At 48.8% G+C, this 23969-nt stretch overlaps 1 protein-coding gene across 4 annotated transcripts; it reads left to right on the forward strand.

Annotated features, from left to right (window-relative positions):
* The first annotated feature begins 1961 nt into the window (after positions 1-1961).
* PROKR2 (prokineticin receptor 2) lies at positions 1962-12322 on the forward strand. Of its 4 annotated transcripts, XM_035005880.1 has the most exons (4): positions 1962-2150; positions 2557-2666; positions 4350-4942; positions 10667-12322. In XM_035005880.1, exons 3-4 carry the CDS (start codon positions 4485-4487, stop codon positions 11361-11363), a joined length of 1155 nt encoding a protein of 384 aa, XP_034861771.1. In that variant the 5' UTR covers positions 1962-2150; positions 2557-2666; positions 4350-4484; the 3' UTR covers positions 11364-12322. The 4 variants fall into 4 exon arrangements, with proteins under 4 accessions (XP_034861771.1, XP_034861772.1, XP_034861770.1 ...); XM_035005881.1 differs by lacking the exon at positions 2557-2666; XM_035005879.1 differs by lacking the exon at positions 1962-2150 and having other exon boundaries at positions 2498-2666.
* The last annotated feature ends 11647 nt before the right edge of the window (positions 12323-23969 follow it).

Below are 23969 nucleotides of genomic sequence, written 5' to 3' on the forward strand. Positions count from 1 at the left end.
GTTAATTTTCGTGACAGCTATAAAGTCTGTGTCTAGATTGATTTTTTTTTATATGTGGATGTCTAATTATTCCAGCACCATTTGTTGAAAAGACTTTTTCTCCATTGTACTGCCTTTTCTCCTTTGTCAAAAATCAAAAGACTATATTTATGTGGATCTATTTCTGGGCTCTCTGTTCCCTTCCGTTGGTCTATTTGTCTATTCTTTCACCCATACCACACTGCCTTGATTACTGTAGCTTTATAGGAAGTCTTGGTATCGGGTAATGTCAGTCCTCCAACTTTGACTTCTCCTTCAGTGTTGTGTTAGCTATTCTGAATCTTCATATAAACTTTGGAATCTGCTGATACCCACCAAATAACTTGCTGGATTTTGATTGGGATTTTATTGACTCTAATAGGCTGGGGTCAGGTTGGGGAAAACTGACATCTTGACAATATAGAGTCTTCCTATTTGTGAATATGAAATATCTCTCCATTTATTTAGTTCTTCTTTGATTTCTGTCATTAGGACTTTGTAGTTTTCCTCATATGGACCTTGTACATATTTTGCTAGATTTATACCTAGATATTTTATTGTGGGGGCTACTGATGTAAATAGTATTGTATTTCTAATTCCAAGTTCCACTTGTTCATTCCTGGTGTCTAGGAAAGCATTTGACTTTTTGGGGGGTTGGAGGGAGAGGTTGGGGGAAGGGCAGAGGGAAAGGGAGAGAATCTTAAGCAGGCTCCACCTCCAACCCCATGGGGGCTTCATCTCACAAACCTGAGATCATGACCGGAGTGGAAATCAAGAGTCCAACATTTAACCAACCGAGCCAGCCAGGCTCTCCAAAGCATTTGACTTTTAAATATTAACCTTGTATCCTGAAACTTTGTTATAATCATTTCTTAGTTCCAGAAGTTTTTTTTGTGTGTCAATTCCTTCGGATTTTCTACAGACATCATGCCATCTGCAACACAGACCATTTTATTTCTTCCTTCCCAATCCGAATAAAGAATCTGCCCAATCTGGGGCGCCTGGGTGGCTCAGTTGGTTAAGCGACTGCCTTCGGCTCAGGTCATGATCCTGGAGTCCCGGGATCGAGTCCGCATCGGGCTCCCGGGGAGTCTGCTTCTCCCTCTGACCCTCCCCCCTCTCATGCTCTCTCTCTATCTCATTCTCTCTCTCAAATAAATAAATAAAATCTTTAATAAAAAAAAAAAAAAAAGAATCTGCCCAATCTGTGTAAGAAAACCAAGGACCAGAGAAGTAAGAGAAATTGCCTAAAATCAGAGCCTGGCGGAAGCAAGGTGGAGGGCTCTGGAAACAGGGCTCCAGACAGGCGGAGGCCCAGTTGGGATGGTCTTTGAAAGGCCAAGGAATCTGGCAGTGGTGGATATGGATATCGCAGGCTTTTGGTGAGGACTTCAGGGTAGGAGATTTCAGCAGGGCAACCTGCCCGGGATCCCCAGCTTCCTCCCCGGGGGCCTCCTCCTCAACCACCACCCACCTCAAAGGGCCCACTCTGCACCCTCAAAGTCTCCCCGGCACCAGTTCTCGGGCACAACGGAATGTACCCCAGCCTCCTCCTGAAGGAGTAGCCTTGTGCGGGAGCGGACCCTAGCACGGGGCTCCTGCCGAAGACCGGACTCTCGGTTTGGCGACCCCCGCGAGGCGCCTCGGCGGGGCACTGAGGACCTTGCCGCTTCCTCGGAATCCGCACCCTCTAACCCCAGTTACTGAAGTCCCATTCACACTCGGGTGCGAGGACGCAGAAGCCCCTGCGAGCGGCCAACCCGGCGGACTGGGGATCCGCGCCAACGCAGTCAGAAGTGCGCGCGCCCCGCGCCCGGGGCACACCAGGTGCAGGAGCGCAGCGCCCACCCTGGGCCACTGAGCGGAGGGAGGCGGGCTGGGGACGCCAGGGCGGGGTCGAGCGCGGGGCGGGGCGCACCGGGCCGGGTCCGAGGCGCCGTGCTCAACTGCAGGGGCGGAGCGCCAACTCCAGCGGGAAGACAGAGACCGCGACGCGCGGGGGAGCGCGCGGGAGCAAGGAAGAAAGCAGAGCACCCCGTACGCAGCGCCACGGCACGCGCAAGTTGGGGGCCCCCAGGACCCAACCGAGCGGCCAGGGCAGCGGAGCGAGCCGGGAGGAGGCGCCCAGGCAGGTAGGTGCTGAGCTCTGCGCAGTCCGGGGCCTCCCTTGGTGCGGTGGGGGGCGTCGCCCGGGCTGGGGGCGCTGACGCCCACTTCTCTCTCGGGGGGATTCCGGTGGCTTTGCCTCCCGCCCCTTTCGGGAGGCACGCGGGCCGGCTCCAAGTGGAGGAGTTCGGGCCGGGAGAGTCCGCCACCCACCACGGGCCCGCCAGGACCCGGCGACGGGAAGCCGGGACCGGGGCGTGCGGGCGCCGGCGGAGGGGCGGAGGGGGCCGGGCCGGCGGGTGCTGGGCGGGCGGGCGAGCTCCAAATTGTAGGGGAGGGCATGGGAGGGGGGCGTCTTGTTGAAAGGTAAGCTGAAAAGGGAAGCCTCTCCGGGAGAATTCCCGGCTCACCGGATCCTGCCCCTACTCCCAGTTTTCTTCTCGTCCGGAGGCCCCGCTCGCTTCGCTTTTTGAGCCTGAATTTCTGACTCGATTCCCGCCCTTGCGGGGCGGCGCCTCCCGGACCGCGCGGCCGCGCCGGGGGTGAGTAAGGGAGGGGAGGGGAGGGGAGGGGAGAGGGCTCCCGGAGCGGGTTGGTCTGGGGCACGGAGTGCATTCGCGAAAAATGGGGCCGGGACCTGCGCCACCCGGGCTCACGTCCTCTCCTCCAGGGTCTGGGGACTGGAGAGCCGCGCAGCGCGGAAGGCGAGAGGACGCGAGTCCCGCTTCCCCGTCTCGGGCTGAGCGCTGTCTGCGGGGATTGGGGCTTCGCGGGAGAGGGAGAAGCCACCCGGACGGAGGACCTCATCTGTCGGAGGTCTTTCCCTCGGGTGCGCCGCGGACGGACGCGCCGCAGGTCGGAGTGGCCCGGCCACCCTGCTTCTGCTGTCCCTGCTGCTACGGTTCCCGTCCCTCGCTCTCCGCCTCCTCTGACGGGTCCGGGCCAAACCCACTGTCCTGTTTGGTCCACTTCTTGCTACCAGCATCCCATGGCCCCCACACTTGGGGTCGTTTCCAGTTGTGTTTAGCGGGGAGAGGCGGGTCACAGCTCGATGACTGGGGTCCTCATTCTGCGGGTTTGGGGATGGGGGGGTTCTGAGGCCCTCTGACGCCTTGAACCCAATGGTGTCCCCTCAGTACTTCAGAGAATTTATTTTCCTTTGCCATGGGCATCTTGAGGTACTGAGTACATAAAGGACTCAGGCAATGAGGGACAGTGCAGCCCTCAGGCCCTCCTGGGTCCTCACTGACACCACATTCTCCCCCCCGCCCCCCGCCTTGTTCTACCCCCCATTCTTGGGGGCTGTTTTCGGTTAAAATGGAGCGGCCACCACTTTCAGAGGATGAACAGCTTGGTGACAGGATGTGGTGCCTCCCAGTTAGGGCTGGTTCTGGTGGGGAACCGGGTGGGTTCTGGTGAAGGGGACAGGGAGCTGATCAGAAGAGTGGGAGCAGGGAGGAGACACAGACAAAGCATTTCTTTTTAGATCTGGTTCCCAAAGCCCAGAGGAGTAGCAGCAGAATTCCACCCCATCCATAGCCCCCTTCACCTACGCAATCCTGGGCAGATCCTCATTAATTCATTCATCCCACAGACTCCTGTCCCGTCCCTACTACGAGCCAGGCCCTGGGCTAGGCAGCAGGGATTTGGTTTACGGGAAGACCGGGACTCAGACAGTATAACTCACTGGCCCAAGATGACTCAGCCTGTCCATGTGAAAATGGGTTTGGTGATTTCCACATCCAAGGTTTGGTCAGGACATAGGGAGCAGTGCCCTGCTTTGGAGGAAAGACCCGGCTGTGTCTCAGTCCTCTGGCTTCATTGTCCTTGACCAACAGATGGCGCAACTTGGTGACTGCTGTGGAAGCCTGGGCCAGCGGCCTGGAGCAGGCTTGTGAAACTTTGAGAAGACCCTGCGGGAGTTGATGGTGGGGAAGGGGAGTGTGACTGGGCAGTAACACAGATCCTGGCCCCTGGGAAAAGGGCAAAGATGCAGGTTCTTCTTGGATGTCTTTGGAGAGTCCAATTCATCCTTTGCCCAGGACCACCGGACGGCCCGTGGAAGATTTCCCAATTTCCAGATCTCATGTCTCCTTTCCCCTGTACCCCGGGTAGTTCTGTCTGAGGGGAGTCACTGGGTCTGGTTGGCCTACACTTGGGGAACTCTGGGAGAATACTCACAGGCGTTGTCCTACAGGGTGCCCACTGGTTGTGTCTCCTTCCAGGGTCCGGGATGGCGCGTTGGCTCTCCTCAGGGATGTGGGCAGGGTGCTAGGCTGGGTGAGTCGTGACAGCAGAAGGTCTGGACCCCCAACTCAGCCCGCTGAGACCCCCACACCACTCCACCTGCAGTCTTCGCCATGGCAGCCCAGAATGGAAACACTAGTTTTGCGCCCAGCTTCAATCCAGCTCAAGACCATACCTCCCCCCTCCCCTTCAACTTTAGCTACGGTGACTACGACCTCCCTCTGGATGAGGATGAGGACATGACCAAGACCCGGACCTTCTTTGCTGCCAAGATCGTCATCGGTGTGGCACTGGCAGGCATCATGCTGGTCTGCGGCGTTGGCAACTTCGTCTTTATTGCTGCCCTCGCCCGCTATAAGAAGCTACGCAACCTCACCAACCTGCTCATCGCCAACCTGGCCATCTCCGACTTCCTGGTGGCCATCATCTGCTGCCCCTTCGAGATGGACTACTACGTGGTGCGCCAGCTCTCCTGGGAGCACGGCCACGTGCTCTGTGCCTCTGTCAACTACCTGCGGACCGTCTCCCTCTACGTCTCCACCAATGCCCTGCTGGCCATCGCTATCGACAGGTGAGGACAATGTGGGCTGGGGCAAGGGGGGCGGGGGGTAAAGATGGGGGCCGGGCCAGGCTGCCCCTTCCCTCATTTCAGCTCTGACACGTTGGCGCTGCTGCTGATTCGCGTGTCTGCTCATCTCTCCGGGGCAAGAGGAGACCCGGCGTCTCCACTTGTGGCTCAGGTTCCCCCCAAACATGGGCAAGAGCGAGGCACCTGAGCCCCCCAGCTCTGGGCCATGCCTGCAGATACCACCTCTGCTGCAGATAGGCATGCCACCTGACCGCGAGTAGCCCGAAACACAAAAGCCAAAAGCAGAAAGTTTGGGCAGCTTATTACTTAGAAGCCACGGCAGACTTCACCAGGGCAACTTCGGTCAAGAGAACATGTACCAAGTTTTTCCTGCCACCATTTCCCAAATCAAGATCTAGAACATTTCCCACTCCCTTATGCCCCGTACCAGTCCTCCCACCCCACCCGTCTGATTTCACTCAGCACAATTTAGTGTTGCCTGTTTTTTAACTTCATGAAAACGGAATCCTACAGTAATGTACCCTTGTTCCTGGCGGCTTTGTTGTAGAGCTGATTTTAAAATAAGGTAAGGGCCTATTTGTAGAAAAGAGAGAAGGACATCCTCCCCTTTGTTTTCTTGTATACATCCATGTGCTCATTTGCATACATGTACATGAGATGTTCTAGAAGTCCTTGCTCTATTATAAATTTACAAAATTTAGAAAATTTCTAGTAGCAGCTTAGGACAAATCTTACACATGTTTTAATTATGTAAACAGCTATAAGCCAGTGTCAGACCACCAGTGGCTCTGTTCCGGGGGGGCAGTTGGTGAAACATCCTCTGGGTCTGTGGAATGCTGAAACTCATTTTGATGATGTGTTTTTTAAAACATCTTTCTTCTTTTTGGTCTCCTTTGAACTCATCAGTTTTTTCCTTGTTCTTGGTGCTATTTAGGTTTGTCATTCTTTTTAATCAGCCAGTTGATTATTTTCCATAATGAGATACACACAGAGGTAGAAGAACCATTATCTTTTTGTAACATAATTCCAGCAGGAAAAACCATTTTGTTATTACAGCTCTGAGGCTCTCCAGCCCTAACACCAGGGTTTATAAAATGCAACTGTCAACCAACTGTACAGAATTGCCCAGGGCAAATGATACAAAGTCAGATCCCTCAGCCCCACCCCAGCCCTACTGAGTAAGAATCCCTTGAGCTTGGTCCCAGGAATCTGCATTTTTATTCAATTCCCTCAGGGATTCTGATGCTCACGCAGGGGAGAGTTTTCACTATTCTCATTCCCCTTTGTCGCACTGAAACCTTTGTCTTTATCATGCTGGGGAGTTTTGGGCAACTTGGGGTTTCTTAGGAAGCAACCGTCCAGTTACAACACGAAGAATGGTTCCTTTTTCACCCCGAACCAGCTTCCCGGCTCCAGTCCACCAGTCACCCAGGCTGGAAACGTTACCATTGTTCTTCTTTTTTTTTAAGTTTTTATTTGAATTCCAGTTAGTTAACATACAGTGTAATAGTAGTTTCAGGTGTACAATATAGTGATTCAACAGTTCCATACAACACCTGGTGCTCATCACGACAAGTGCATGCCCTAATCCCCATCACCTGTTTCTCCCATCCCCCCAGCCTCCTCCCCTCCGGTAACCACCGGTGGTTTGTTCGTTGTTAAGACTCTGTCTCTCGGTTTGATTCTCTTTTTTCCCCCTTTGCTCATTTGCTTCTTAAATTCCATGTGTGAGTGAAATCATATGGTATTTGTCTTTCTCTGACAGACTTATTTCGCTTAGCATAATACTCTCTAGCTCCACCCATGTCATTGCAAATGGCAAGATTTCATTGTTTTTTATGGCTGAATAATATTCCAGTGTGTGTGTGTGTGCGCACGCGTGCATTCATGCGCATGTGTGTGCATAATATATGTTAACATATATATGTGTATATATATACACCAATCTTCTTTATCCATTCATCAATTGATGGACACTTGGGCTGTTTCCATCATTTGGCTATTGTGAATAATGCCGCTATAAATATAAGGGTGCATTTGTCCCTTTGAATTAGTGTTTATGTGTTCTTTGGGTAAATACCAGTAGTGGGATTGATGGATCATAGGGTAGTTCTATTTTTAACTTTTTGAGGCATCTCCATACTGTTTTTCACAGTGGCAGAACCAATGTACATTTTCACCAAAGGTGCATAAAGGTTCCTTTTTCTCCACATCTTCACCAACACCTGTTGTTTCTTGTGTTTTTGATTTTAGCCATTCTGTCAGGTGCGAGGTGATATCTCATTGTGATTTTGCTTTGCATTTCCCTGATGATGAGTGATGTTGAGCATCTTTTCATGTGTCTGTTGGCCATCTGTATGCCTTCTTTGGAGAAATGTCTGTTCATGTCTTCTGCCCATTTTTTAATTGGATTATTTGTTGTTTCAGTGTTGAGTTTGGTAAGTTCTTTATATATTTTGGATACTAACCCTTTATTGGATATGTCATTGGCAAATATCTTCTCCCATTCCAAAGGATGCCTTTTAGATTTGTTGATTGTTTCCTTTGCTGTGCAAAAGCTTTTTATTTTGATGTAGTCCCAATAGTTTATTTTTGCTGTTGTTTCCCTCGCCTCAGGAGACATATCTGGAAAAATATTGCTATGGCCGATGTCAGAGAGATTACTGCCTGTGCTCTCTTCTAGGACTTTTTATGGTTTCAGGTCTCACACTGAGGTCTTTAATCCATTTTAAATTTATTTTTGTGTATGGTGTATGAAAGTGGTCTGGTTTCATTCTTTTGCATGTAGCTGACCACTGGAGTGAGGGAAGCAGAGCCTGAGATGCGAAGGGGAGGGCTGTTCTGGAAATGCTGTGCAGCTAGGTCAAGAGGACTCTGGAAGCAGAACTAATTCAGGACTCTCTCTCTCTCTCTCTTTCTCTCTTTCCCTTTGCCCCCCTCCTCCAATATAATTCCATCATGAAGAGTATCTTGATAACCAATGCCAAAGAGAATTTCTACATTCCTACCTCTATTCGGTGATCAACTCTTAAATTCTAATATTTTTTCATCCCATAACATCTTCCTCATTATAAAAGATATCCCAAAATGCAGAGTTGACATCAAATAAATCAGAAAAGAAAGAACACTGGCCTAGGAGTTACTCAGAACATCTGGGTTCCAAGCTGTAGACTTGGATAAATCCCTTATGCTCCTGGGACTTAAGTGTTTTCATCTGTGAAATGGGCATAATAATAACTTTGCTGACAACCTCTCCAGCTTCTTGTCAGGTTCAGAGAAGGTAGACAGACATAAAGCATGTTGGAGGCTATAGTCTTTGTTAAAACTGATCGTTTTCCACAACTTGTCCACTGGCAAGAGGGATATCTGCAAGGTCTTGGTTACCATCTCTCTGCTTGGACGTGTGTCCTGAGATCTGCACTCTCCTAGGGTCTCTATGAAACCAGGTTCTCTGCACATGAACCTTGCTCTTCTTCTGGCTATGGCATCCAGAAACGCTAGTAGATAGCCCTTCTGATATTTCTACATAGTAGGACAGGCATGTTTTACCAAGGAGTAAACTGAAGTGCCCAGGGAGGCCTGTGTCTCTCCCACCCACCTGTGTCGGGGTTTGTAGGTTTATCTAACTGAGTGTGAAGTGTTCCCTATGTTCAATATTCAATACCAGTGTCATCACAACAAAAGTGAGAGTTTGGCCATCCATCTTTCTTGTCATTTTGCCTTATTTTTCAATTGGTTTAGAAACCTGAGTGCTATTTATTAAGCTCTTGTGTTGTAAAGCCTGAAATTTCATGTGCTGTTTTGACATCTTTGAACCCCACAGGGTCCCCAAGGTCCCTAGCCATGAGGTCCTCTGTTCTTGGCAGATACACCACTCCACCCAGCAGGAAAGTCTCCTGGCCTGCTATTCCTCTCTCTGCTGGACCAGCTGCACCCCTAATCCTCAACCTGATGGGTTTCCCACCCCTCCAGCTGGGAAAATTATTCAAACAAGCCAATCACATCCTCCCATGAAGTCAAGGGTCACTTCATCCTCTTGTCACCATAAAGCCTGCTTCCCACAGCCCCTGCTGGTTCATTCTATCCCTGAGTGCAACTCCCACATGTTCCTGCGTAGTGGGCACTGTCCCTCTTCCTGGGCTGTGAGTACATGTGAGTAGTTAACTGCTGTTGATCTCATCTGCCCAGTGTCAGGTGTTGTGTGTTCAGTCATCTCATACTATTTACATCAGGAGAGTCCCGCCTTCATCAACAGGGTGAGTAGGAGGTGGCCAGAATCTCAATACCTTCGTAAAGCATTCCCAGACTACATCACTGACCTAATGATTCTGTCTTCCTTCAAGTTGTTCTTAACCTATCACTTGATTATTCTAGTTTTTGGGTAGAAGAGAAGCTCTCTGAGGTCAAGGACTGTGTCTTCTTCTACTTTGTTTTCATATACATAGGTTGGGCACACAGCAGGACCAGCAACCTATTGTGCATTTATCAGATTGTAGCAGATGCAGTTGATGCCCCTCTCATATCCCCTTGTTACTATCACTTCAGTGCACACCTGTCCACTCCCACTTGCCAACACCTGCCTTTCTTTGTCTGAAGGCCTTCTCTGGCTCCCTCACCAATGACTTTGATGGTTGGTGTATCAATATCCCAGCTCCCTCCCACTCCTGGGTGAACCACATCTGCTCCAGGGGTTCTTCAGCAGGAATAAGCATCAGCTGCCTACAGCGAAGCCTTGCTCAATAACAGCCTGTATTGACTGCCTTCCCATGCCTACCCCACAAAGGGCTCCAACCTCTTTCCCCGGCATGTTGCTCACTGGAAAGAGCAGGATAAAGCCTCATGCTGTGTTGTGGCTTTATGATGTCAAGGCAGCTTCACACAGCTCATCTGAGCTTGAGACAGCCCAGGGAGGTGGGTGTAAAAGCTTTGTATCAGGAGCCTGCATTCTGGTCCCTGCACCCAGTGGGATTGGTCACGTCATTTACTTCTCTCATTTGATAGATTCCTTAGATTCCATGCCAAGCCCACCCCCTGTTCTCCTTCCTGCTCTGTAATGCAGGATGACACCTAGGAGGGGGGGAGGCACGGGGAGAAAGAGAAAGCCCTAATCCACTGCCCTGAGAAGCTCTCTCTGAGCTCCAGAGCCCTTCTTTCCCCTTTCACCTATGAGATATTTGGAATGAAGAGTTTTGAAAGGATTAGGTTCTTGGGCAGAATGACAAGACGGAAAGCCAGGGTGGTATCCACAGGACTAATAACAATAATGCCATGTATATTCATTGAACACCTACTGCATGTGAAGCATTTTACACATTATCATATTGAATACTTAGAGCAGCCCCGCAAGGTAGGTGTCCCTTTATCTCATATTGCATTTGAAGAAACAAATCTCAGAAAGGCTGAGTGATTGACTGCAGAGCACAAAGCCAACCGGGGGAGGGGGGGGGGGGGGGGCAAAGCTGGGATCTGTTGCTCCTGTTTGACCAAAGCCTGTGCAGTTTCCACTAAATACGGACTACTCCAGATGCCACAAACGATGTTGCTAAAATAAGATGAAGCCTGTTGAAGCTGGATAATTACCCGGGGACCCTCGTTGTGCCACTCTGTCTGCTTTTGCAGCGTGTCTGGGCTCAGTTCCCGACCAACGTTTCCCAGCACACCTCATTACTGATGGCTCTCCTCCCCTCCCCCGCCCCCCTCGCCCAGATATCTCGCCATCGTTCACCCCTTGAAACCTCGGATGAACTATCAAACGGCCTCCTACCTGATCGCTTTGGTCTGGGTGGTGTCCATCCTCATCGCCATCCCGTCGGCCTACTTCACCACGGAGACGGTCCTGTTCATCGTCAAAAACCAGGAGAAGATCTTCTGCGGCCAGATCTGGCCGGTGGACCAGCAGCTCTACTACAGGTCCTACTTCCTGTTCATCTTCGGCGTGGAGTTCGTGGGCCCCGTGGTGACCATGACCCTGTGCTACGCCAGGGTCTCCCGCGAGCTCTGGTTCAAGGCGGTGCCGGGCTTCCAGACGGAGCAGATCCGGAAGCGGCTGCGCTGCCGCAGGAGGACCGTGCTGGTGCTCATGTGCATCCTCACGGCCTACGTGCTGTGCTGGGCGCCCTTCTACGGCTTCACCATCGTGCGCGACTTCTTCCCCGCCGTGTTCGTCAAGGAGAAGCACTACCTCACGGCCTTCTACGTGGTCGAGTGCATCGCCATGAGCAACAGCATGATCAACACCGTGTGCTTCGTGACGGTCAAGAACAACACCGTGAAGTACTTCAAGAGGATGATGCAGCTCCGCTGGCGGCCCGCGCACCACGGGAGCAAGTCCAGCGCCGACCTGGACCTCAAAACCAGCGGCACGCCGGCCACGGAAGAGGTGGACTGTATCAGGCTGAAATAAATCAGGCTGCCCGGACGCCAGAGCTCTGCGCGTAATCCGCCGGTAGGCAAGTTAACGCTGGGCTGGCTGCCCGGGGAAGGACCGCTGTGTTCCACGCCTCACGCCCTCGAGGGGCTGGAGGCCGCCCGGTCCGCACAGGCAGTGAGACTCGAGACAGGTAGCAGCAGCTGAGATTGACTGAACACCTACTGTGTGCTGGCCGCACCAAGGAGATCCGACAAGGCCCCCGTTACCTACTGTGGGCCAAAATTAAACAAGACAAAACGGCCAAAGCTGTTGGAATCACCAAGCTAGGGCCAGTCAGGGGCCTCAGATGGTTATCTCCACTCACTCTCCATCTCCCTGCCCGCATTCTGCATCTCATCAGGGCAGGAACATCAGAAGTCTATAGAATAAACCACTCAGCCATGACCAAACGTAAAGAGTTCGTCAGAGTGTGGGGTTTATAGCCTCGTGGGAAGAGGGTTCATGCCATCCCATTGAACTTTCCCACTCAGTTCCTGCTACCTCCCTAAAGATATTCTCTAGGATTCTGGCTGCGAGAAAAACAGTTTTCTCATAACCAGGCCATTGGTTATCTACAATGGTGTAATTTCAAAGGAAAGGACCAAAAAAATCTCTTTTCCACTGACTCTTGCAAGCTCATCATTCTTTTGGGTGAAGACATGCAGACCTGAAATGAGGAACACACCCAGTCCCTGACACCTTAGTGTAAAGGGTTTCAGGGCTTGTAAGGTCTGGGAGGAAGGGGACAGAGAAAGGGATGGAGCTTGCCATTGGCGATGACCACAATCTATGTGGCGAAGGTCTGGGTCACTTTCTAGGACAAATCTCTTTTGAGAACAAACGAAATGAGCTCTACGTGGAAAGGAAAGGCCTGGGTTCAAGTCTTAATTCTAAGATTTATGTGACTGGCTGCTTATTCTCTCTGCTTCTTGGTTTTGCTTCAGCCAAACAAGGGTGGGATAAAAACACTTGTGCTGTCTCCCTTACAGGACTCTTGGGAGTGCCCACAGGGGCCATACGTGGTGGAAGTGCTTTTTAGCTCTACCAGTGATAAGAATGAAGAAGTGATATTAAACAGTTTGGATAAGGGAAACCCCATCCACTGTAACTTAATGCGAACAAACGTTCCCAATTTTTCATTCCTGTTTTTCGGACCAGAGACCCCTGAACTCTTCACAGTGCAACCTATCCCCTGGGGCAAAAAAAAGGAACCCCTGTCCTGGTTAAAATGTGGAAGATTTAACCTCAGAATTTCAGGGACACCTGCCCCTCCCCCCCAACCTCCTCAGAAGTGTTGACAATCTTCCCTGCATGTTAAGCAGCACAGGCCTGGGCTGCATATGTTTGTATTATTATACATCCGTGGTGATTGTGTATACATGTGTATCAGTTCTTCCTTGGTCCTTCTGAAGCAGAGACTACTAATGGCCCGTGGTTTGGGATTGACCCATCCGCATTGGGATAACTCCTACTTTTCTCTAGAGAAAGGGTTTTTTTGGGTTATTTGCTTGTTTGTTTCTTAATTAATGGTTTGTGTACCCAACAGTGAAGCTTCAGTCAACATTTTCATTTTCTTCCATCACCACCCAGCACACTCACCTTCAGCCCAATCACTGTACCTCAGAAAACGCAAACTGACTTTAATATTAGCTTCAACCAAATGGTTTGTAAATTCTGTGTTTACAAAAATTACATAATGCATTCTAAAGCCAAGCAACTAAGTATTTGGAGTTATCTGCTTTTCTTACAGATACAACTGTGCTTTGATTTATTACCCCCATCCTGACTCTTCTCCTAATTAAAAGATTTTTTTAAGAGTAGACTGGGCACCAGTTGTGTCTGACAAAAGAATTCAGACCCTTTTTCCTTTTTATCCTAAAATGTACCATCCTCCTTTAATTTAAATTTAACTGAAACAGCTTTTGTAAATATCAGTGCGTATTTGTGATTTTCCAGTGAATAAGTGTTATGTTGCTATCCAATTAAATAATCAACATATGGAATCTTAACCACAGTGTTCAAATGTTTTCCCCACTAATCTTTTATGTATGTTCATATATTTAGATATAAACAGTTCATATGTTTAGATATAAACAGTTCATATGTTTAGATATAAACCTAAACCGTTCAACCCTGAAACAGAGAAGAAACTTGTTGAAGGCTATTTAGAACAGTGGCAGCTCATGCCAGCATCCAGCCTCCCGTTGGTTACATGCATGCAAAAACTACTCCGTGCCTGTGTTACCCCTTCGTTTTCAAATCATCTTGTTTGTGTAATGCATATTGCTGTTTGCATGGAGATTGTCCATTCACCTAACTGGTGTTAAAGTAATAATTAATTGCATTTGTATTTACTCTGTTCTTCTCAAGACGAATTGATGATAAGTTTAAGAGACTTTTAATGAGGGGCGCCTGGGTGGCTCAGTTGGTTAAGCGACTGCCTTCGGCTCGGGTCATGATCCTGGAGTCCCGGGATCGGGTCCCGCATCGGGCTCCCTGCTCGGCGGGGAGTCTGCTTCTCCCTCTGCCCTCTTCCCTCTCGTGCTCTCTGTCTCTCATTCTCTCTCTCTCAAATAAATAAATAAAATCTTTAAAAAAAAAAGAGACTTTTAATGAGCTCAGCTATGTCAACATTTATACATACTGTCATATATTGAAAATTTAAACCAGGTCCATTTCTTTGGCCAGAAAAAGAGAAAAGATGGCTTTGTGATGAAGCTATTAGAGGTTTTTCTTTCAGCATCCAATATCCAAATAAGTTGATTCTCAAATTAAAGAAATCAAAAGATGGCTTTGAGGTCCCAGGCACAAAAACCAATTCTAGACTTATGAGGGAGAATGTGACATGTGGGAGGTGATTAGAAAGCTTAAAAGAGTTCTTTTTCTAGGGGGAAATGATGGCTTTGAAATGTATCTCTTCAATTTAACCATTATTCTCCCTTGGGCTCAAGAAGACACATACACACACACAAGCAGGAAATGACCTTTTAAGGGTATATGATTCAACTTACTCCTTGCTTAGGTGAGGAGATCTAAATTCCAAATGAAGAAAAGACTTGCTTAAGGACACACAGCAAACACTCATTGGAGCCAAAACATTGACCCAAGGTCTAACTCTGGTCCAGTGGAAACTGACTGCACTCAGTCACTGTATGCAGAGCCCAAAGGAGATGACCTTCTCTAAGAGTGTTTAAAGGGCCATTTAAACTGGTTTCTGACCTCCTGGGAGAATCTTAAATTGCTCAAAAGATACCTTCCCTCCCTCTATCAAGGAAAGAGTGCATCCCATCCATGTGACTTCATAATCCAGACTCCAGGATTCCAGAGAAACCAAAGAGGATTACACCACCACCCCTCTAGTGCTCCTGTGTTTCTTTTCGCTGCAAGAGAGGGAGGTCTGAACACATTGATTTGAAGGTACATGGAGCTATTTGGAAATGATGCTAGAGCATGAAGGAAAGCTGATCGTGATGAGAGGTGACCCTGACCCAGATAGTGGGAGAACGGGTTCATATTCAAAGACAAAGCAAGTCTAGGGCCCCCAAGACAGAGCGTGCAATCTTCACCCAAGTCACTACCAGCTGGCCCTGAGCAGGGGTCATTCTTCATGCTTCCCAAGAACCAAATGCCTTCTGGTCACCAGGTCGGCCTCCCTCCTGAGGTATGCCAACCAGGCACACGTTACCTCCTGGACTTGCTTGCGCCACCTACTCCTGTACAGATGTTCAAAGAGCTCCAAATATGGGACAGTTTCTCCAAGAGAGAAACTGGTATGAGAACAAGAAATAACATGTGGCTAATTCTGTGTTGAAATGGAGACACTGTAAACACAAGAATGGAATTCAGAAGACAATTTCCCTTCAGCCATGGGGATCAGAGAAGGTTTGGGGTGGTGGTGTAGTTAGGCAGAGCCCTGGACCATAGTGAATGGTTGGGGGAGGGCATCCCAGGCAAACGGGCCAGGATGAACAACAATGTAGAAGAGGGGAAATGAGATGGGATACACATGGAATGATGAATTATTTGGTTGGCACAAAGAATGCCAAGTGTTTAAAGGGAGAGCAGACTTGGGCAGCAGGCTGAAGAGCAGGATGAAGAAAGAGGCCAGGAGATAGGGATGGCCTGAAAGAGCCTGGGATACACAATCATACAGAATCAACTTCAAACAGTAATTCCTGCTTAACCGTGTGCATTTGGAAGATACCTTACCCCTTATCCAGGCCTTAGTTCCTTGTGTATTAAATGGGAGTAATAATAGTACCTCCATCATAGGATTATATGTGGATTAAATATATATCTTAGAAAAATGCATAGTACATCATAAGCAGTCAATAGATATTATCTATTATTTTTAGAATGATTAATTATAGGAACAGAATTTCTTCTAGATGAATCCAGAACATTGTATCATGTATAATGGATATAATATTGGGGGGTTATATCCATTATAATAATGGATATTATAATAAAAATACCAGAGTATTTTTATTTTCTGTGATCTCAAGTCTCTGGTCATCTTGGATTCCCAACCATACCAGGCCAGCTCAAATCACAGGATTTTTTTCCATAATGTGAGGATGCCCTTCCACCATTAAGCCCAAGCCAGGAAGTTTAATAACCTTCAGGAAGGAGACTATGATGTCAGGGAAGTCCTTTCCATAGAGGAAGAAAAAAACAAAGACCACTCCTTCCAGTCCCTATAAGATTAGGAAAGAAAGAAAAAATGCTAGTTGAATACCAGAGGTATTTGTCCTTTTCTCCTTTATGGGCTAAATCTAGGTGGTGGAGGTGGGGATGCAATAGAAGCATCTAAGTTACAGGGAAGCCTAGGATCAAGAAGTAGGGAGGCACCAATGGAATGCTTCCCCAAGCTCACTCTTCCTCAGGCTCCTGTAAGAAGAGTCCTGCATATGACCCAGAGAGATTGTGAACTGGTGCTGGAAGGGGCTGCCATCATGGTTGCCAGGTTTTGTGAGACACTCTTGACATGTGGTTGCATGCTTAAGCCTCTGTCATCTCACTTCATCATTTAAAGATGGTTAAATCCCCCGCCACCCCTGCCCCACCTGGAAGTCCTTAATGTAGGAGTGAGATCAGTGGGCAAAGTGAAATGTGGGTTGTTATTAGGGTTCCCTTGTTAATAGCTGTTGGGAGCACAAGGCACCTCACCTCATCCAGGAGTAGTTCAAAAAATAAGTTCTCTCAGGGCACCTGGGTGACTCAGTTGTTAAGCAGCTGACTTCTGCTCAGGTGGTGATCTCGGGTCCTGGGGTCGAGCCCCACATCAACCTCCCTGCTCAGTGGGGAATCTGCTTTTCCCTCTCCCTCTGCCCCTCCCTCCACTCATGTGTTCTCTCTCTCTTTCTTTCTTTCTCAAATAAATAAATAAAAATCTTTAGGGAAAAAAGTTCGCTCTCCTCGGAGAAAGAAAGAGGAGAAGGAGGGAGGGAGATACTGAGAGAGAGAGAACACATAGTCACATGCCTTTCCACCTGATTTAACAGCAGCTCACTGGAAAATGTGAAGGGTGAAGAGGTATGTCTACAAAATATGCAGATGGGGACTTCTGGAAGAGCTCATCCTCTGTGGGACCTGGAATGTCAAAAGCCTTGAACTGCCTTTTGAAACCCTGAGGGCATTCTCATGGACAGTGTTCCTCAGCACCAGAGAAAGTATCCCAAGGGGAGAGGGGTAGATCCTGGGTGAGGCAAATCCTTTGGGTAGACATGGAGTTTCTTAAAAAGTGAATGGGAGTCCCATGATAAGAATGAAAGAGGGGGAGCCTGGGTGGCTCAGTCGGTTAAGTGTGGACTCTTGATTTTGGCTCAGGTCATGATTCAGGGTCATGAGTTTGAGCCCCACGTCAGGCTCTGTGCTGGGCTGGGTGTGGAGCCTGCTTAAGATTTGCTCTCTCCCTCTCCCTCTGCCCCCCTCTCTGACTCATGTGCATGTGTGAGGACACACCATCTCAAAAATTTTTAAAAATAAAATAAAACCTTAAAAAAAAGAATGAAAGAGAAGTTGGTGCTCCCTTTTAAAGCAAGAACAAGATTTAAAAAAAAAAAAAAGTCTGTTTTCATCCCTTCCATTCAACCTGTAGTAGAAGTCAACATAATAAGATAAGAAAAATTATATAAGAATTATTTGCAGATAATATAATTGTCGACACAGAAAAACCAAAAGAATCTAGTAAAAACTAATAGAACTGATGAAAAAGTACAACAGGGTAGTCGGCTATAAGATCCAGAAACAAAAATCAGTAGTGAACTTGACAAGCTTATTGCAAAATTCACGCCAAGTCACTTTTTTAAAGAAGGGACTTATTTTACCAGAGACCAATATTTATTACAAAGCTATAGTCATTAAATAGGCCAAGGAAGTAGAATAAAACCCCAGAGACAGATACAGATGCATTTATATATGGGATTGGCAAAAAAAACAAATTTTCTCCAAAATGTGCAAGTCAAGACTCAAGAACTAATTTAATCTGTTATAGAGACATAAAGTGAGACTTTTACACACTTGACTTTTTTTTTACTAAAAATTTACACCTCCAGCCTCCTCTCATATTCTATTGTGGAGGTGCTGAAAGGGATAAGGGGAGAGGAGAGGAAAAGGAAATGTAGTCTGCCCCGCTTCAGCCTTGTGTGAATGCCTGGACAGAGGCATCTGGGTCATGGAGGGAGTATGGTGTCCAGGCATTCCTGAGTCACTAGCAGCAAAGTGAGCAGAGGTGGAGATGGAGCCATGATGTCCTGGTTATGTAGAGGTAGAGACCTCATGCAGGACTGAAGAGAAACTCGCCTAACACGAGGCCAGGAGGCTGGGAGGCTGGTCCCTAGATGACTCTACCCAAGCCGAGTCAATATCATATATTACCAACAGAATTCCTCTATTATGTGTAACACACCAGCAACTCACTTCCTAAACATTCTGTGATCTCCCTTCATGTGCCAGAGACAGTTTTCCAGTGTCTTTGCCCATTTTCATAATAATCCTTTCCTTCCCCCTACCATCACTAAAGAGTAAGCCAAAGCCACATAATCAAGAGCTATGATTCTGCCACCATACATTTATCACCACGTAAAACAGAGGGTGTGGGCTTCTGTTTCATGTGTCCTTTCCTGCCCGCCCCTGGTCTCATCCCTACTCAGACTCTTCTAAGACCATGAAAATAACCCTCAACCTCCCTGCCTTCATCCATATCACCTACTGCAGTTTCTCTGGTGGAACCGACTCTTTCTCACGACTCTCAGACTGCTAGCTGCTTCCAGTCTCATGCCCAGGTCTGGGCTCCCCACCCCATTGGAACTGAGCCCTGTTAGATGCAGAAGGGATTTCCCAGAGTGAACTGTGTCCCCAAGTGTATCTCCACTGCCCAAGACCCCTGCCTCTTCCCCTCACCAGAGAAGGGGTCCCCGGTGTCAGCACCAGCACAGACCAGTAACAATAACCTATCACTTAGAACCATGTGAGCCAGATCTACTATTGTGTTCGATTCCCAGGTCCTGCCCCACATGTCCCAAGTTTATTCCACCTCCTTCTCCCCTCTAACCTGCACCGCTGCTGCCTCAGAAAACCAGTCCTACACAGACTGAGACCCTTGGTGCCTTTGCTCTCTCTCCATGCACCAGTCGGAAGGTTCAGATGAGAAGACTTTAATGGAGGGACTATTTACAGAAGTGTGGGTGGGGCTAAGGGCACCAACAAGTGGTGACTGGGCACCCAGACACCGGCAGCAGAGGGCAGCTTTGCTGCCCTGAGGACTGGGGAGCGAGGGAATGAAATGGTGACACAGGAGCCCGGAGAGAGCTGCAGGCTGTGGAGGGGCCGTTCCGGGGAGGTGGGGAATGGAACCAGTGTCAGAGCAGGGGGCAGGGATCGTATACTCCGAGCTCTCACTCCTGCTGCCCTCCTGTCTCAGATGCCTCCCATTGGTCAAACCCAACAAGAATCCAGCTGGCACGTGAGCCCCCAATGTACCCCTAGGGTCAGCCTCCAAGCACAGAGCAGAGAAGGGCAGAAAATGAGTCTGGGGTGGACAAACAGCACAAGCATCCTACCTCTCATGGTAGGTCCTGCAACCATGAGAGCTTCCGCTCTATCACGTGGGCTCTCCTGGCCTCAGGAGAGAGGAGTTTCTCTTAAGTCCTTCATGAGGTGTCCACCTGGCTGTTGCCAAGGCCTTAAGGCTCCCACGAGGCTACTCCAACTACTCAGCTGTGAGTGAGACCATGACTCTGACTCCCTCCCACTCCTGGGGGTGGAGGATCTCTGGTACTTCTCCGATGTCAGGAAGGATGGTGAACTTCCAGAGAGAGGACAGGGAGGGGGGGCGCTCCCACCAGGGAGCCCCCAGTGGAAAGGCAGGCAGGTGGGACAGAAGCAAAAGGGAGGAAGACCACAGAAGTGCAAAGCTCAAGCCAGGACCCTTTGGTCCAATCGCTTGGGACACTCAAGGGCGACAGTCCCTTCTCTCCTGCCCGGGAGTGCCCAACAAGTAGCAGAATGGCTCGGCAGCCCTGATCGGGAGGGCTAGGGACCATGTAGCAGTGCCCTTTCCCAGTTCCCACCCTTTGTTCTGTCCAGACCAGGCTCAGGTTCCCAGCGCCCCCTCGGACACTGCTGTCTGCTCTGACTTAGTGCACATTTCCCTACCTGTGTCTTGTCCTCCTAGCTCCTTCCTCTCCCTTCTTTCTAGGTTTATTTATGTCATCGCATCACTTTGTGTTGTCACCTAGTCCCAGTTCCATGTTCTTTGCCAACTTTTAGTGACTTTAAAAAATATGGTTGCCATAACAACACTTGCAAAAATCACAGGCTGTCTGCATCATTTAGCAGTTGGCATGTCCCACCTCGGAATGACATCCTGGCAAAACAGAGGGTGTGGGCTTCTATTTTATGTTAACATTGAGATTCAGGAGGGAGAACCAACACATTCACCACTGGCTGGCAGGCACACACACACACTAGCTCATTTAACTCTTTGACTACCCTGTTAGGTACAAACCAGTATTAATCCCATTTTATAGATGAGAAAACTAAAGCCCAGAGAAGTTGAGCAACTTGGCCCAAGTCATGCTGCTAGTGAGTGTCAGAAGGGGGACAGGAACCCAGATCTGTCCAGCTCTAAGACACATGCTCTGAACCAGTAAATTAAGTCTCCTCTATAAATCATCTCAAGGACCCTGAAGAGAAGACACAAACATGAGAGAGATTCTGATGCCCGCCTCCAGGAGCCCCTGCTCCTAGCCACCTGCCCCTGCCCTCCCAGGAGCTTTTCTAAGTGAGAATTCTGCTTCTGGCCCATGGCTGGTTAAAGCTAACATTCCCCTGGTTCTCTTCTTTCCTGAGAACCTGGAGTGTTAATGAGAATATCCTCCTGGGGTTCAAACACTGGTTGCCCCCCCTCCACATTGTGATTAGATCAGAATCTGGCCCTGAGACTGGAGTTCAGGTGTGAGTGGTCAATGACAAAATAAGTTTCTTCAAGATGAAACCAGAGAGGGAGACAAACCATAAGAGACTCTTAATCTCAGGAAACAAACTGAGGGTTGCTGGAGTGGACGGGGGTGGGAGGGATGGGGTGGCTGGGTGATGGACGTTGGGGAAGGTAGGTACTATGGTGAGCACTGTGAATTGTGTAAGACTGATGAATCACAGACCTGTACCTCTGAAACAAAGAATACATTATATGTTAATAAAAAAAAAAAAGTGTTGTAAAAAAAATAAGTTTCTTAATGAGTTAGATAACTAATATATTAAGGAGAACCCAGTAAGAGAGTGGCGGAAGCAGGATATGGAAGGGGAGGAAGCCAAGAAGGGGAGCACTTCTGGTGGGGCCCCAGGCTCAGCCTGCTCCCATGGGGAGGTCTGGAGCACATATCACCTTGGACTTTGTCTGCCTTGGGGAGCTGAGCTCTGTACTTCTACACTTGTCCTTGTCTAGGAAGGGAGGGGTTGGTGGCAGGCAGGAAGGTCATGGAACTCTCAGGCCCTTCTAGCTCTTGTCATTGCCCAAGATGATCTTCCCAAAGGCATAGGTGCCAACATTCACAGCAAAGCTCATGGCAGCTGGGGATACATGCAGAGAGCTGGGCAGAGGGACCTCAGGGGATCCGGGTGGGACAACAACAGTGTCCACGATACACACCAGCTCCACCAAGAGCCAGTACTGTTCTCCTCCAGGGCGAGCTCCACCCTCCTACAGCCATCGCTCTGTCTTCCAGGCTGTTAAGAGGACGCACTGGTTGGATTTCCAGCCCTAGCATGAGCTTTGTCCAACCCCACTCCGTGAGTCCTCCATGTCGCCGAATGTCCATGATCCAAGGATGAGGGATTAAAGCAGCATTTTGGAGGGAGGCACTTTTCTCTCCCCTTACTTCCCCACAGATTCTGGGTACATCAGCCCCTCGTCTCTACCTTATGTTTCAGATCAGGCCTGAATGAACGAGTAGCCAGGGCTGTCCGAGGCAGCCTCCCAAATGGGGTGACCCGAGCCCTAGGTAGCTCCGGGGGGAACGGGGCTCCTGTGGTTGGGCCATTTCAAGCTCAGCTCAACGGTCTGCCATTGTGTCTTTGTTCCCTTTAATTCCAGAAACAGGAAAGGGAACTTCTGTTTTCTCCAGGGAATGAGGAGGGATGGAGGTGAGGTCATTCTGAGAGAGTAAACTGAGACAGAAACGGGGCGGCGCCTTTAAATGCTCCTCAGCCGCCCACTATCTGTCAGCACAGGAATTATTTCCACACTACAAAACTGAAAAAGCATGGCTGTTAGCACTTAACAAGCCATTTCCTGCATTATCTAGGGCAGTTTGGGATCTCTCATTCATCCCCCAACACACACACACACACACACACACACAGAGCCCTAGCTGGGTGCAGAGGGGACAAATGACTACAGGCTCTTGTCCCAGCTGTCCTCGGAAGCTCATACGTGATGTCTGAGTGGTCCAGAGACACGCCACCCCCCCCATCAGCCCTCTCACTTTCTAAAGAGGGAAATCGGGTCCAATAAGGCAAACTGCCCTATGCCAAGTCACAGAACCTGTTAGGGACAGACCATGATCTAGAACCCAGGTCTGGTCTGCAGTCTAAGGCGTTCCCATTGGGCCATCCCTACTCCCTTCCATCCATGAGGACCAGTTGTGGAGGGTCCACAGCAGTGTCCGGATGGGCCCAGCCTGCTGGCCTGAGGAGAAGATTTGTAGGGGAAGAGGTTTTTGAAAAGCGAGAAATGGGTCTCGTCGTCTTTCTCAGGACAGAGAAAGCCCTTCCCAGGTTGGGCTGCAAGACTCATAAATTAAAGTATAGGATGTCCAGGTAAATTTGAATTTCAGATAAGACATAAATAATGTTTTGGAATGAAGGTGTTGAAATATTGCAACTCTATCTGGCAAGCCTATTCCCAAGGTTTGGATGGAGGGGCAGGAACACCATGACTGCCACAGACCCTTCTTCCTTTCCCAGAGACCCTCAGTGCTCTGACTACAGCAAATCGAAGATGCCCTGCTTTCTAGCTTTGGTTCTGGCCTGAAGTCAACAGAACACGAGCGAGCTCCTGGAAACGTCGGAGTGTTAAGTGGGAAAGTCCGAAAATACAGATTTCAAAACATTTAACCCACACTACCTCTTTGCTTCTCCGAATTTCTCAGAGAGTGAGAAATAGACATGTCACACCACTCTAAGAAAGATGCTGAGCAGATGACCGTGAAATGAAGCAGATGCTCCCCCACATATTTCTTGAATGAATGAATGAATGAACGAACAAACGAACGAACGAACGCAGGCCTGAACTATCTTTCAGGGCTCAGTGGAATCCTCTCCTTCTCTAAGGGCTCCTTCTGAGGAGCTCCTGGATGTCAGGGGTCTGGCTCACTCATCCAGGACCCCTAGGGCCTATCTCAATGTTAGGCATAAAGCATGAAGCCAATTAAAAGTTGAATGAATGAATGAATGAATGAATGAATGAATGGCAGATCTGACCATAAGGACCTCAGGAGTCCAAGAAACTAGTAGCTCTAGGATTTGGAGTGCAAAATGATATGAATCCATTATCACCAATCCTGAATCCACTCATTCAATACTAAATACACTGAGCTTTTTGAGGTCTGAACAGGAAACAGCTTCATTTACCCATTTTCCTTCAAAATTGCTCAGTCCCCACCCCTAGAAAACATCTTAGGCTAATTGACCACTTTCAACAATAAGAACAGTCTCATTTTGATTCTGACTCACTGTTTAGCTATTGAAAGCCAAGTCCAGTCCATTCCAAGTCAAAAACTCCAGTCTTGTGTACAATTCCAAGCATCAGTTCTCCTCATAGCTCATTCCTAAACTGTGGCTCAAGGCCCTGTAAAGAGGAAGGGTGCTGTCAGCTGTCCTTGCTTTCCTCCACTTCTGTTTGTGGATGTGACTTGATTGTGAAGGTCTGTATGTGGAAGGCCCTCAACCTCGCTCCTGGTGTGGTACACCAGGGAGTCCTTTGGAAGTACCTTTGCACGAGCCTCCACACTGTATAGCTCTCTGATGTGGGCAATGTACTCTTTGCATAACCTGCACGCCTCCTCCTTGCTGATTCTTGCCCAACCACTTCATCCT

Source organism: Mirounga leonina, unplaced genomic scaffold (assembly GCF_011800145.1).
Source record: "Mirounga leonina isolate KUSES-001 unplaced genomic scaffold, KU_Mleo_1.0 Mir_150, whole genome shotgun sequence".
Taxonomy (NCBI): domain Eukaryota; kingdom Metazoa; phylum Chordata; class Mammalia; order Carnivora; family Phocidae; genus Mirounga; species Mirounga leonina.